The sequence below is a fragment of the Triticum dicoccoides genome, chromosome 7A, assembly GCF_002162155.2.
Source record: "Triticum dicoccoides isolate Atlit2015 ecotype Zavitan chromosome 7A, WEW_v2.0, whole genome shotgun sequence".
NCBI lineage: Eukaryota > Viridiplantae > Streptophyta > Magnoliopsida > Poales > Poaceae > Triticum > Triticum dicoccoides.
The window spans coordinates 147635189-147649905 of record NC_041392.1 but is presented as its reverse complement, the minus strand read 5'-3'; the positions used below and the strand labels follow the sequence as shown (position 1 = coordinate 147649905).

Here is a 14717-nt window from a genome sequence, read left to right as displayed (position 1 = left end):
GAAGAGTACTTTTTTCAATCTAGGTGTTTTTTTTTCGTAAATTCATTGATCTAAAATATTTTATCTTTTAAACAATGCATCCAAATCTGGAACCGTTTTCACCGTTGAATTTCGCACGTCGACATATTCAAAACTATATTTCATGTTGATAGGTCTTGATGAACTTTTTTTATGAAAAACCCGGACCGGGAGCATGTTTTTTCCACTTTCCGAAAGCCGTTTCCGAGAGGCACGGCCGTGCCTCTCGTGGAAGCAAAACTATGCCTCTCATGGAAGCAAAACCATGCCTCTCACAAAAATAAACGTGTTTATCCGCGCAAAAAAATCCCCGAAATTATTTCTTGTCGAAAAGTTAAGAAAGACCGATGAAAAACCGAAAAATGGAAACAACCGGAAAAAAACATCTAAAAGCAGAAAAGCGTGCGGGAAGAAAATTCGAAGGGAGCGTCCAGAGCGTGACACGTGACGGTGGCTGAGAGTGGCGCGCTCTCAGCCCACCCCATGTGATCATTGGGAAGGCTCCCGAAGGAGCGCTCCTTGACTAGTTACTCTTGTTAGGTCATCTACGGCGACTCTCAAAACGTCTGCAACCGTCTAGACCACGAGGTCTGGACGTTTTTTTGCCATCTAAAGTGGTCCTCTATGGGTCTGCTGACCGGTCTGAATGCACTTTTTCCCATAAACCGAGGACTCTGGCTAACTTGGCCCACCTAAACCCTCTCTCCCAGGTCCGCGCGCTTTCTTGCCCAATGTTGGTCAGCGCCGCATTCACGCCAGACCAGAGTGAACGTGATCGCTCACAGGAGCCGGCAGTGAAGCGGCGCGCCGGCCGAGAGCGCCGCCACGCCGCTTCCAGGTGCACGCCATGTTTGTCAGTATTCAAACGGCTCCGGTCCATCAACCTCCCTTCATTAAACGTATGTGGTTAACAATGAACCTACTTTGATGTACCCGTCTATCCGTCTGCCGCCCACCATTAGGGACCTCGTCGCCTGGCTTGCCCTCCTCCCACTATTTAACCCCCAGGCCGACAACACAGCTGAATCCATCCACCCTCCTTCGCTCTCTGTCTCCTCTCCGCACCACATTCTCCATGTCCTCTTCAAGCTCCAAAGCCTTGTGGGACGACCACTCGTACGAACAAAAGGAGGAGATCGCCGCCATTGCGGCTGGCTGGAAGGGCACCAAACAGACGATTTCACCATAGGCTAGTGCTGCGGACGCGCCTATGGTAGAGGCGACCGATGACAAGCAACGACATCATTCGCGCCGGCCAATGCCGACATCACCATGGGCAAGGCTCGTGCTCACTACATGGACATGGTGATGGAGTGGGAAGGCGCGTTTCAGCAAACGCAGACAGACCTACAACCTCTGCCTCCTCAACGAGCACTGGCCCGCGGAGGAGCTACTAGCCGCCGGCACGGCCATCACACTGGACGTGGACATGCCTGAGCAAGTAGCGATGTTCAAGTCCTATCGCTACGCCCGTGACATCTGCCGCTGCCGCTAGCGGTACCGCCAACGCCAGACGAGAAATTGACGAGATGGCAGATGAAGCGTTCAACAAGAGCTAGGATGAAGACGAGGTCGCCAGCTTGGCCGCGCCCCACCGCCCTGACCATGAAGTTCGCACGTCCACGAGGACCGCCGGCAGCAAGGAAGAGTAGCGCATGGGAGGTCGCCAACATTTGTATCCCATGAAGGTCACGGCTCCTCCCCTCCCATTGAAGCCAAGCTTGGTGGGCTCAACATCATCGGCCGATTAGCCGCTTGCTGGCGACATGGAGGCGGATAGCTTCACCTTCTGACGCTCATGGTTGCGGAGGAGGCGGGGCTTCATTTTCTGGGGCTCATGGCTGGCCGGAGATGGGTAACGGGGTGCCGGTGGTCATTTTAGCCTAGATTTAGAGTCCGGTCTAATATGTCTAAATGTAATGAATTTACTCCGGTTTAAATGAAAACCATTCGGTTTCAAAAAATATCAAAGTATAAATGAATATTGTCCGATGTGTTCAAATATGCATCAAATTTGTTCATTTTCGTTAAAATTCTTCCCGAACGCAATCGGCCGTATGTGGACGGCTTTGGATGACTGGCTCCCGCATCCGTGTCTGCGGACAGGACAAATGCGGTGTCCAGTTTAAGGGTGCACGCTGGACCCGCAAATTTCCTCCCGCGTCCGTCCACGGACAGGGGGGGTCTGTCCGTGGACACGGATGCGGGAGGCAGCCATCCAATCGTAGCCGCATACATCCAGCCTTCCTCATTTTTTCCAAGTTCAGACGATCAAATAGTCGCATGCAACACTAGTAAAAATTTAAAGAATTTCAAATATTACATTCCAACATTTTCCCTTTTCACCATCCACTGATGCTCAATTAGATCTTCCTTCAACTGCTTGTGAGTTGGTCGATGTCGAATTTGTTAATGCACTTGAATAAACTCTTCAAATGTGCTGGATTCTGGTCTGGAAGTTGGATATGATCACCGATGTTCTCAAATTCCAGAGTTGCGACATCATCATCACGTTCATCCTCGACGGTCATGTTGTGCATGATCAGTTGATCACACAACATGTCATCACCTCCCACAAGGTTTCCAGATCCCATTGTTTAGCAGGTCCATGATATGTCTCCGTCGTATCTACTTTTCCAAACACTTTTGCCATTGTTTTGGACTCTAACTTGCAGGATTTGAATGGAACTAACCTGGACTGACGCTATTTTCAGCAGAATTACCATGGTGTTATTTATGTGCAGGAACAAACATTCTCGGAATGACCTGAAACTTCACGGAGCAATTTTTTGGAAAATATAAAAAATACCTGCAAAATATGAAGGCCAGGGGGCCCACCACCTATCCACGAGGGTGGGGGCGCGCCTGCCCCCCCTAGGGCGCGCCCCCTACCCCGTGGGCCCCCTGGTGCCTCTCCGACTTCAACTCCAACTCTATATATTGCGTTTTGGGGAGAAAAAATCAGAGAGAAGAATTCATCGCGTTTTACGATACTGAGCCGCCGCCAAGCCCTAAAACCTCTCGGGAGGGCTGATCTGGAGTCCGTTCGGGGCTCCGGAGAGGAGAATCCGTCGCCATCGTCATCATCAACCATCCTCCATCACTAATTTCATGATGCTCACCGCCGTGCGTGAGTAATTCCATCATAGACTTGCTGGATGGTGATGGGTTGGATGAGATTTATCATGTAATCCAGATAGTTTTTTTAGGGTTTGATCCCTAGTATCCACTATGTTCTGAGATTGATGTTGCTATGACTTTGCTATGCTTAATGCTTGTCACTAGGGCCCGAGTGCCATGATTTCAGATCTGAACCTATTATGTTTTCATCAATATATGAGAGTTCTTGATCCTATCTTGAAAGTCTATAGTCACCTATTATGTGTTATGATCCGTTAACCCCGAAGTGATAATAATCGGGATACTTACCGGTGATGACCGTAGTTTGAGGAGTTCATGTATTCACTATGTGTTAATGCTTTGTTCCGGTACTCTATTAAAAGGAGACATTAATATCCCTTAGTTTTCGTAAGGACCCCGCTGCCACGGGAGGGTAGGACAAAAGATGTCATGCAAGTTCTATTCCATAAGCACGTATGACTATATTCGGAATACATGCCTGCATTACATTAATGAACTGGAGCTAGTTCTGTGTAAACCTAGGTTTTGACTGTTACATGATGAACCGCATCCGACATAATTCTCTATCACCGATCCATTGCCTACGAGCTTTCCATATATTGTTCTTCGCTTATTTACTTTTTCGTCGCTATTGCTATCATCACTACAAAATACCAAAAACATTACTTTTACTACTGTTACCTTTTGCTACCGTTACCACTACTATCATATTACCTTGCTACTAAACACTTTGCTGCAGATATTAAGTTTCCAGATGTGGTTGAATTGACAACTCAGCTGCTAATACTTCAGAATATTCTTTGGCTCCCCTTGTGTCGAATCAATAAATTTGGGTTGAATACTCTACCCTCAGAAACTGTTGCGATCCCCTATACTTGTGGGTTATCAGTCCACGAACAACTGAAAAAGGGCCTGCAGAACTCCAAATGCCCTCTCAACATCTTTTTCTAGCTGCTTCTTGTCTTTGGGCAAAGTGAGCATTTTTCTGGCCAACTGGGTTTTAAAATGGTGCTGACAAAGGTAACTCATGGAGGATAGATAGGTTCAGGGCTCATGTTTTATGTTTCTATAGTTCTGTCATGCGTTATTATGTGTACACTTGCACATTAGCTTGGTATTTGCCTACTCGTTAGGCGGGAATTGTACTAAATCTCTCTTGGTGCTGGATGTTTGATGCCTTTCCTCTTCAAAATAAACTAATATGTCATGCTAGAATCTATGTGTTGTTTCTTAGGATTCATGGGGGTATTTCTCATATGTTGTATAAAATTGTTGATTAAATCTTGGTGCTCTCTTCCTTCTATCTGGTAATGTCGTGAAAATAGGAACTGATAACTCATGTGTCTTGCAGGACACAACCGCGGCTATGAGAAGGAGGACATGTTGAAGCAGCACCATTGGCGGCTGCTTCGCCATGCTCCTCGGCATCAAGAAGACCTCGCTCCCGAGTCATCTCTGTACCACCTCCAGGTATACCAGATGCTTCTACTCTTCTCCCTACCCCTTCGTCCATGGTTAATTGTTCACTAGGTTGTCTCATGGGAGAACTGATACCATTACTCCATTCAATTGTATGTGCAATGATAGTTTGATTTGTTTTATAAATGAACATTTGTCTTCTAAGAGCATAGCCAATAGGTTCATTTCATCCTTGCTCTTTTCACTACTTTGACCCTTTTAGAAAACTTTCGCACAAAATGAACTCCACACAAAACTATTTCATGATCTGACCCTTTTGGCAATGCCACAAGCCATAGCGTTTCTTCTCTATCTGAAAACGCCGAGCTAGGCAGCGTTGCTGGCCTGGTCGGGAAGCTACGTGGCAGGGCAGAAATGCCAAAGTATCTCGCGTTGCTGGAAACGCCAAGCATGGCTGGCATTGGTGCCCATGCATGAAACCCCATGGGTGTTGGCGTTGCAAGTAGCTTGCTCATTTTTCCATTTACTTATGAAATGGAGCAACGCTAGCTAGTTCGGCGTTTTTAAATAGAGAAAAAACGCCACGGTTTGTGGCGTTACCAAAAGGGTCAGATCATAAAATAGTTTTGTGTGGAGTTCATTTTGTGCGAAAGTTTTCTAAAAGGGTCAAAGTAGTGAAAAAGGCCCTTGTTTATTGGGTACCTCTGCTTTTAGAAACAAAACAAACCCATTATGTCTACTAAATTAACTATATATATTTGTTTTGTTCCAGGAAAATGCATAAGAGGAATTTAATGGATCTTATATTTGCACAACTACACTAACATTGTCACAAAGCAAGCACAAAAGTCTAAACCTAATGGTTTCATTTAGTTTTTGGTCTTCAGATTGGCAGTAAGTGCTTGGAATTAAGTCGGAGGACAAATATCATCACACAATGCAAAGTTTAGTTTTTTAAACAATATGAATATATGATTCATTTTTTTCCTTTTGACTGGTCAAATACATAATTCTACCCAGCTTTATGTAAATAGACAGTTGGTGTCCTATAGATCTACTATACCTTCATTGCAGGTGTGGACTGATTAACAGACAAAATCAGGGCCATTGGTAGGTGGTGATTGTGCGTTTCCTCTTGTAACAAGATGATTCTCTATCAATGTGACTGTGGGACTTTACTATACCCATTCTGTCAGTAGAACATTCTCTTAGGAGATTGTTTTATTTGTTCTGGTGGAGATATACTAAAGGTTGTGTACCTATGAAAAGAAAAGACACTTCCAAGTTTTGTATGTAGTACTTGGTGTATGTCTCAAGTGCAACTTATAATGCTCCTACTATTAGTACTTGCTCTCGCATGTTTATGCTCTTAGTATTGAATTTAGTGTCAAGTGATTAGCTTTTGTGGTCTTATGAACAAACTGAACTAGATGCGGCCTTAGAATTTCATGACCATGCTGAACTTGATAATGTCTTGATTCTCATAAAGTGAATGTTTCTTTCTCTTGAGCCAGAAAATCCACTGTCCTATTGAATACATGTGATAAACTATGCTCCTTATTAACTTTTTGTAAAAGTGCTTCCTACTAACTTCATCATTACCTGTTTTACCACATTGATGGAATAGGCACCCTGCTCCAAGGCTGCGCTTTTGGTTTCAAACTTCCTATCGAGTGGCTATTTTTTGTGGTCTTATGAACGCACTAAAATTATTCTGCCTTATAGTCTCATGACGATATTGAGCATCATTATATCTCACTCATATCATAATTGAATGTTTCTTTTTAACTATTTGAATGCATATGCTAAACCTAGATTACTACCGACTTAGCATTAACTGCTTGACCAAAACGTTGGGACTGGCATCCTCGCGCCTTGGCGCGATTCGTATGCATTGTAGCCCATAGCAAAGAGCGTTCTACTACTATCAACAGAATATCATGCAATCCCCACGGACAAACTATTATCAACAGAATATCATGCAATCCCCACAAAATAGTCGGGTACAAGTGCTCAAAAGTAGATCAATCACGGCGTTTTATCACTTGCTATGCACACATACGAGAACGCGCAAGACGCCGGATCAGCTGGCGCGCGGTGGTCTATTTACGAGATGGAATGGCGGCGGCGGCGCTGGAAGAGCACCTTGGCGTCGGCGGTAGCCTTGGCGCCGAGCTGCTGCAACCCAGGCTCGGCAGCCGGGCGCATCCGGAAGAGCGTGTTGAGCCTGCCGAAGCTGCGCGCGAAGCTCCGCAGCAGGCGGTTGGCCGGGTTGACGCGCACCAGCTCCCGCTTCATGCTCACGTGGTCCTTCTCCAGGTCCGTCAGCCGCATCCGCATCCGCGACACCTCCAGCTTCAGCTCCCGGTTCTCCCGCCGCACCGACGCGTAGTTGTCCCGCGGCGACATCGCGCCGCTCCCCACCCCGCTCCCGGACCGCATGTTGCTGCCGCCGCCCTGGACCGTCGACGCGGACGCCGCGCCGCCGAAGAAGAGAGCCCCGTCATGGCCGAAGACGCCGCCGCCGGCGCCGCCTCCTCCGCCGGACTGGATCGCGCTCCGCAGGCGGATCTGCTCGAAGTAGAGCACCTGCACCGCCATCTGCACCGGCAGCCGCTCGTTTTGGGCCGCGTGGCTGCACGCGTCCGGCGTAAGCCGCTGGCAGTCGATCGCCTTGCACATCCGGTACCTCTCCGCCTCCTTGATGTTCGGGTGCACCTGCAGGTTCCATGGCCACCCCAATTAATGAACGTTCGTGGTAACATTAAAAGAGAGAAAAAGAAAAGGGCGGCGTGCCTTGAGGAAGATGTCGACGGCGCGGTAGATGCCGTCGGTGACGAGGCGGGCGTGGTCAGGGAGGATCTCGGCGAGGGAGATGAACTTGGCGGGGACGAGGTTCGAATCCAGCGCGATCTCGGCCAGGTAGCTGTCCAGCAGCTTCGAAGCCTTGACTATAGAGCTCTGCTTCGGGGACCGCGGGCTGTCGTAGTCGAAGCCGCCGCACCCGCCGCCGTCCTCCTCGGTGTCCTCATCAAGGTTGAGGAACACCGAGAAGATCCTCGCCACCACGTCTGTGTCGTACAGCGTGTGGTGCTGCGCGGCGGCCGCCGTCGACGCCTCGCCGGACCCGGTGGCGATCAGGATGTCCTCCAGGATAGCCTGGTCGAGCTGCATGCCGATCCGCTTCTCGAGGTCGGTCTTGCATATGCTGGAAGCGGACAGCGCCATTGCCGTCTTGAGGAGCCCCGAGAGGAAGGCCATTGGCACGGGGCTCTTCTTGGACTGCGCCGGCAGCAAGCCCACGATGGTCTCGACGACGGCGCGCTGTTTCTTGACGGCGTCCGTATCCGTGACGCCGCCGCATTTGTCGGCGGCCTGCGTGTCCCTGCAGGCCATGAGCCCGTAGAGCGAGTTCTGGGCGTAGTTGATGAGGATCCGGGTAACCGTCTCCTGCCTGAGGCCCTTGGACTTGACCGCGGAGAGCAGTCGCTGGAAGAGGTCCAGTCCGAGGCCGGCGACCGACTTGCCCCACCAGTCCCCCGGCGAGTCAAGCTCGACGATCCCCGCCGCCGGCTTGAGCTGCGCGCTCTGGTCCAACCTGGAGAGCAGCCCGGACGCGAGCTGCTCCTTGCAGACGTTGCTGGCGATGGCGGCGATGAGGCGGGCGACGAGGTTGGCGTCCTCGGCGGCCGGGAGCAGCGCCTCGCAGGTGCGCAGCACGGCGACGGAGCTGGCGATGCTGGGGAGGACGGCGTCGCGGAGGAACGCCTCGGCGCGGAGCTCGAGGTTCTTGTCGGAGAAGTCGTCGGTCATCTGCAGGTAGCGCGCGGCGCAGCGGAGCATGGCGACGTTGGCGACCGTGATGTCGACGTGGACGCCGTAGCAGAACTTGGCGGCGAGCTCGAACGCCGGGGCGCCCCCGGGCGTGGCGTGGAGGGCGAGGCGCGCGAGCTTGGCGTCCTTGGCCTCCGCCACGAGCCGCCGGATCTTGCCGCTCCGGGACACCAGCGGGAACTGCGCGAGCAGCTATGCCATGGGGCATCAGGACGTCATTTTAAGCTCTGTTGCGGCTGATGGACATGGCGGTTTCTCTCACCTTGTGGAGGGCGAAGCTGGACGTGCCGACTTCGACGGCGAGGTCGCTGGAGACGTCGGTGGGAGGCCTAGAAGACAGACAGGAGCAAGCGGCGTGTGAATTGGACACGTTCCGTGGGCCGTAGGAGAAGAACGAGGATGAATCCAGAGACGATTACTAGCGTACCATTCATTGGCGTGCCGATTGTTGAGGCTCGCCCGGAACATCTTCTTCCCGGAGACGCTCACGCTCTGCTTCATCTCCGTCACCGTCGCCACGCCCATCTTATTCTGTCTCTCTCTCACGCACACACGCGCGGAACTCAAAAACAAGCAACCAGCCAAGGCGCAGCAAATGGATGTGCTGTGCTATATATGTTGGGTTTCTCTCTCAGACTCAGCTACGTGTTCCTGTCCAACACTTCTGGTTCAGTCTTGAGTGCCCTCTCTGTCTTGTAGGGGGGGAGAGAGAGAGAAACAGAGAGTGAAGTGAAGCCGATGTCTTCTACGACTATTATTACTAGCTACTAGTTGGTCCAGAGTGTGTGGTGTGGGAATGCGTGCGGAAAGGAGTGCTAGCCGTAAAGCCAGTGAAACATCTGATTTTTTTTTCTTCGAATAGAAGGATGACCCCAGCCTTTGCATCTAGGCGATGCATGGAGCCATTTTATTAGGCTAAATTCGGTTGTTGAACATGTAGTTCGGCATTTACAGACAGTTTTTATGCAAGGTAGACACATCCTAGATGAAGTTGTTATTCTTCATGAAACAGTGCATGAGTTACACCGGGAAAAGTTAAATGGGGTGATACTCAAAATAGACTTTGAAAAGGCTTATGACAAAGTCAAGTGGCCTTTTCTTCAACAGACTCATAGAATGAAAGGATTTCTTGCAGAGTGGCACGCTATGGGGTAGTAAATCATCTAGTTGATGGTGCTCTCTCTATACTTCAATATGTCAATGATACGATTCTCTTCGTGGATGATCACCTCGAGAAAGCGAGAAATCTGAAACTGATTTTATCAGCATTCGAACAACTCTCGGGTCTTAAGATCAATTTTGATAAAAGTGAATTGTTTTGCTTTGGCGAGGCTCAAGACGAGGCCCACCTGTACGGTGAACTGTTCGGATGCGGGTTGGATCAGTTTCCGATCACATATTTGGGGATACCGATACATTATCGGAGACTCACAAATGTTGAATGGAAACACGTCGAGGAGAGACTGCAAAAAAGACTTAGCAGTTGGAAAGGTAAACTGCTGTCTCTGGGTGGAAGATTGGTCCTCATAAATTCAGTACTTAGTAATATGGTACTATATATGATTTCCTTCTTCCAGTTACCGAAAGGAGTTTTACATAAATTAGATTACTTCCGATCAAGATTCTTTTGGCAAGGAGATAGCGAGAGAAAGAAATACCGACTGGCTAAATGAAGTGTGGTTTGCCGTCGCAAAGACCAAGGTGGGTTGCGCATTCATGACCTTGAGGTTAAGAATAGGGCCCTCCTCGACAAATGGTTGTTTAAATTACTAACGAAAGATGGTGTATGGCAAACCCTTCTAAGGAGGAAATATGTGGGTTCCAAGGCGATATCCCAAGTATATTGAAAGCTCGGGGATTCCCACTTTTGGTCGGGTCTAATGGCTACAAAGAAATATTTCTTCTGCTATGGATCCTTCTCGATTAAGGACGGCTTGGAAATTAGATTCTGGGAGGACAAGTGGCTAGAAAATGCCACACTCCAGGAACAATATCCGACTCTATACAACATCGTGCGCCACAAAGGTGATACTATCCCCACGGTAATGGAATCATTTCCGCCAAATGTGATGTTCAGAATAGACTTAATTGGACCCAGACTCCAATCATGGAACATCCTGCTCCAACGGTTGTCCACGATGTAATTGTCACATGGGTCTGATGTATTCCAATGGAACCTCCATGGGAATGAACAATTCTCAGTGGATTCTATGTATAGAGTGTTAATCTAGTCTGATGTGCCAGTTGTTAATAACAAGAAGATCTGAAAGATGAAGAAACCTCTTAAGAATAAAATCTTTGCATGGTATCTTCATTGCGGAGTCATTCTTACTAAAGATAACCTTATTAATAGGAATTGGCATGGAAGCCCACAATGTGTCTTTTGTCATCATGAGGAGACAATGAAACATTTATTCTTCCAATGCAAATTGGCTTGTTCTATATGGTCAGTCATCCAAATAGCTTCTGACTTGTATCCTCCCTGTAGTGTTGCTAATGTATTTGACAATTGGTTACATAGGATTAATCACAGGTTTAGAACTCTTCTCAGGTGGGAGCGTTTGCCATTATTTGGTCGTTTTGGCTGTGTACAAATGATAAGGTTTTAACGATAAAAGTACTTCTCTGTTGCAGGTTATCTACAGATGTACCGGGACTCTTCGTTTATGGTCCTCTCTACAATGCGTGGAGAATCGAGACCTGTTTACGGAGGTGTGTACACGATTGGAGACTACAACGAGGGATAATTTTACCCAACATGGGTGGCATCATGATCTAAGGATTGACCCTCATCCACTTTAGGCGTTATACGGACTCTACATGTTTCGTTGTAGTTCACCTTTTTATTTTTATTTTGTGTGAGAGAATCTTATTTGGCTGTGTGCATCTTAGTTATGTAGAGGCCAGGTGTAATGCTTAAATATTTTAAGTAATAAAGTGCCATTTTTCAAAAAATTATTAATTATTCACAAAGACCTTATAAACTACTACATCAGTAAGTCAGAAGCCATCCTCTTTGACAACATCTGTCACTACTCATAACCACTTGATGAAGGGGTGCCGATTGTTCGAGCCGAATACCAAATAGACCTTGCACCAAAGCCTAACATCTAAAGCCGGAGGCCCCAACTAAGCTTTGTACTGGGTCTGGGGCACACATCGGTCCAACGCACTCACGGAGGTCACCGCCGCCGTGTTCCACCGATTCGTCTTCAGAGCAGGTACGGACGCATCGACCTTGTCAGGCCTGCCGTCGACGCGACCACGACACCAAACAGCGCTGCCACCCTGCGCTCGTCCACCACCACGCGGAGACCGCTGAGACCCCGCTGCTCCATGCCGCCGAGAGACCCATTGTCGACGTGCCCTCTCTGTCTTAGATCAAGAGGACCGAGCCGCCTCCAGGAACCACCCGAGCTCTCTGCACCACACGCTCCAACCCATCGCCCAAGATGACGCCACCAAGGTGGAAACGACGCCGTTGTGCCGTCGCCGCCCAATTCAAAGGATTTGGGGTCTTCACCAGGGCAAGGTGAATGAAGGGAGTGGGGGAGATGTACCTCAACATCGCCTCCAAGGAGGGATGCGGCGCCCGTAGGACTGCCGACGTCGTGGCCGCCGCCGCCGACCAAGGATATCCCCTAGACAGAGCTCCCTCCCACCATGCTAATCGCCAGATCCCATGAAGAGAAGCTCGCCGTATATCCGACCAGCGAATGGAATGGGCAGCAAGCATCAGGTGGACGCCTTCGATTTGGCCATGGGGTAGAACGGGGTATCCCCCACGCCACGACCACTGCCTATGTGCCCTTGCTGCCCACGCAGCCAGCCGCCCAACAGGCGACTCCCGTTGCAGGAAGGACGCCGCCCTCACCGTCGAGGCCGCCGCCTCGGAGCCTGACCCTTCATCACCAGCAGGGGTAGATCTTCGCTGCCCCCTTCACCAGTGGCCGCGCGACCAGCCGGCGGCTCCCACCAGAGGCAACTAGTGAGATGGGGAGGAGGGGAAGGGCCAGCGGCAGCTAAGGCTGGGAGCAGCGCGTGTCGCCGGGAGCGATACGGGGGCCGTTAGGTCTCGTCAGTGACAAATCCGATGTTCAAAGGTTCTTGACAAAATATTGCTCCTACTGCTAGCACTAGTACAGTACCAAATTGTATATGGCAGTTTGATGGCGATGTCAATGCCATTTTTTGCGTACATGAATATGTCATTGTGTATCTCGGCCTCAAGCACAATACACAGAACGACATCGTTGAAGGAGCCTCGCTAGAAGTGCGATATGCGAAACACATAGGTGAGGTGTTTTGACATCCGAAACCCCATACGCCTGAGAATGTCGGGGAGTGCGATGGCCAGCTGTCCCTAGAGTCTTGAGGATCGTTGCTATCCAACATGAAGAACGAGAAATTAAGGACAAGGGAGTAGTGAAAAGATCCTGTAGGCCTTCCCTCCCTCCTTAATAATGAAAGATGCAAAATAAAAAGATGTACTTTCCAGTAGTACCGTTGCTGTTTTTGTTGCATCTTTCGTTGTTGCTGGAACTATGTGGTATGGGTCAGTAATGACCCCAAATCGAACTATGTTGCTAGAACTATGTGGTCTGGGTGGGCAACAACATGAGAGTATAGCACTAGATTCTCGAAGAACTTCACAGCAGCGCAAGCGCTTGCTCTTTGGTTGGCCCGACATGAAGACACATGTCCGCGCATTTGTCGAGGTGTGTGCAATCTGCAGGCAAGCCAAGCCCAAGTGTGTGCATTAACCATGTATTCTTCAACATTTAGAGGTACCACAACACCTTTAGCATACGGTGACAATGGATTTCGTCGAGGACTGCCTCGTTTAACATGACTAAATTGCTCTCCATAGTGGTGGATAACTTGTATACGTATGAACATTTTGTGTCCCTCGCCTATCCCTTTACTGCCTTTCAAGTCGCCCCAACCTACCTTGCTAATGTTTACAAATTGCATGGTTTATCGAGCAACATTTTGTTGGATCGCCACAAGGTGTTTACAAGTACCCCCTGGAAGGACTTGGTGTGTCTTCCTCAACCCCGCTTCGCATGAATTCCACCTATTACCCTCAATCTAATGGCCAAACAGAGCGGGTGAACTAGTGCTTGCACAACTTTGTTTGGTGTTTTGTGCATGCCTAATCAACCAACTGGTGTTCTTGATAAGCATCGGCGGAGCTTTGGTACAACACCTCGCCATATACGATGCTTGTCAAGTCCCCCTTTGAGGTGTTGTACAGACACAATCTACGACACTTTGGCTTGATGGCCTAGAGAACTGCAAAGTGTCAAATTTAGCTGATTGGCTAGCAGAAAAGCAACATGCCACGAACTTTCTACGCCAACACCTCGAGCGTGCACAACAACATATGAAGATGGTGGCTAACTCCAAGTGTTCAGACAAGGAGTTTGCGATTGGGGACTAAGTCAATCTCAAACTGCAACCCTACACCCAGATGTCCTTGGTAACTTGCTCCAATCCAAAGCTTGCATTGCAGTATTTTGGCCCATTCTAGGTGTTGCAACGTGTTAGCGTGACCTCATAAAAGCTTTAGCCGCCATCGATAAGCTCCATCGACCCTATGATCCATGTGTCGCAGATGCAAAAGGCGGTTCTACCAACAGTTGAGGTGCACAAGGAGCTGCGTGAACCTACTACAGCACCCATATCGGTTGTGATCCTAGAGCATCGCATATACCGACGCAGCTGAGCGAATCTATCGTGGGTTCTGCTCTAGTGGGAAGGGCACCCAACGACGTTGGCGACTTGGAAAGACCACACTGAGCTGCTCCATCGCTTCTCGGATGTCTCAGCATGGGGACAAGCTGATTATGAATGGGGAGGGTAAGTCATCTGCCCTGCAGCTTCAACCACGACTATGACTACGTCAACGACTATTGTGTTCACACTGGTTGCGCCAGTGAAGACTAATGATGGGCTGCCAAGGGGTTTGCGTGTCTAGAATCCAACGACATGAGTTACAATTTGGCATGTGGATGTGACGTCTTGTAGGGGAGTTAATGCCTGTGAGGAAGGAAAGTTCATATAACTGGTTGTTGGCTCTCTCTCTTTTCTGGGATCTCCTATCTTCCTCTCCAATCCTCCTTCCTGTGGTGAACTACTCGAACAATTGTATCTGATTCGAGTGATCTCATAGTAGGATCATAACTCAATGTGACTTGTAAGAAAATTTCCCAATGTATTTAATCACAAGGATCGGCATGTTCCAGAGACTTGAAATCGTACAAGAAATGTTTGAATCGAAGATGCCACTGTGTATAAATATC

General features: G+C 49.0%; 1 protein-coding gene across 2 annotated transcripts; it reads right to left on the bottom strand.

The window, feature by feature from the left end:
* Window positions 1-6516: 6516 nt before the first annotated feature.
* On the bottom strand, window positions 6517-9107 carry LOC119334613 (BTB/POZ domain-containing protein At1g03010-like). Of its 2 annotated transcripts, none has more exons than XM_037607146.1 (4): window positions 8840-9107; window positions 8675-8741; window positions 7375-8604; window positions 6517-7296 (listed from the first exon to the last, which is right to left on the bottom strand). In XM_037607146.1, the coding sequence occupies exons 1-4, from the start codon at window positions 8935-8937 to the stop codon at window positions 6685-6687; spliced, it is 2007 nt and encodes a 668-aa protein (XP_037463043.1). In that variant the 5' UTR covers window positions 8938-9107; the 3' UTR covers window positions 6517-6684. The 2 variants fall into 2 exon arrangements, with proteins under 2 accessions (XP_037463043.1, XP_037463044.1); XM_037607147.1 differs by having other exon boundaries at window positions 7375-8592; window positions 8840-9106.
* Between the last annotated feature and the right edge of the window lie 5610 nt (window positions 9108-14717).

Bases quoted from the DNA above. Each gene is read 5' to 3' on its own strand.
- LOC119334613 (XM_037607146.1), bottom strand. From the start codon at position 8,937: ATGGGCGTGGCGACGGTGACGGAGATGAAGCAGAGCGTGAGCGTCTCC. The intron at 8,742-8,839 runs GTACGCTAGTAA...TCTGTCTTCTAG, and splicing joins AATCGGCACGCCAATGAATG to GCCTCCCACCGACGTCTCCA. The intron at 7,297-7,374 runs GCACGCCGCCCT...TGGAACCTGCAG, and splicing joins CCGTCGACATCTTCCTCAAG to GTGCACCCGAACATCAAGGA.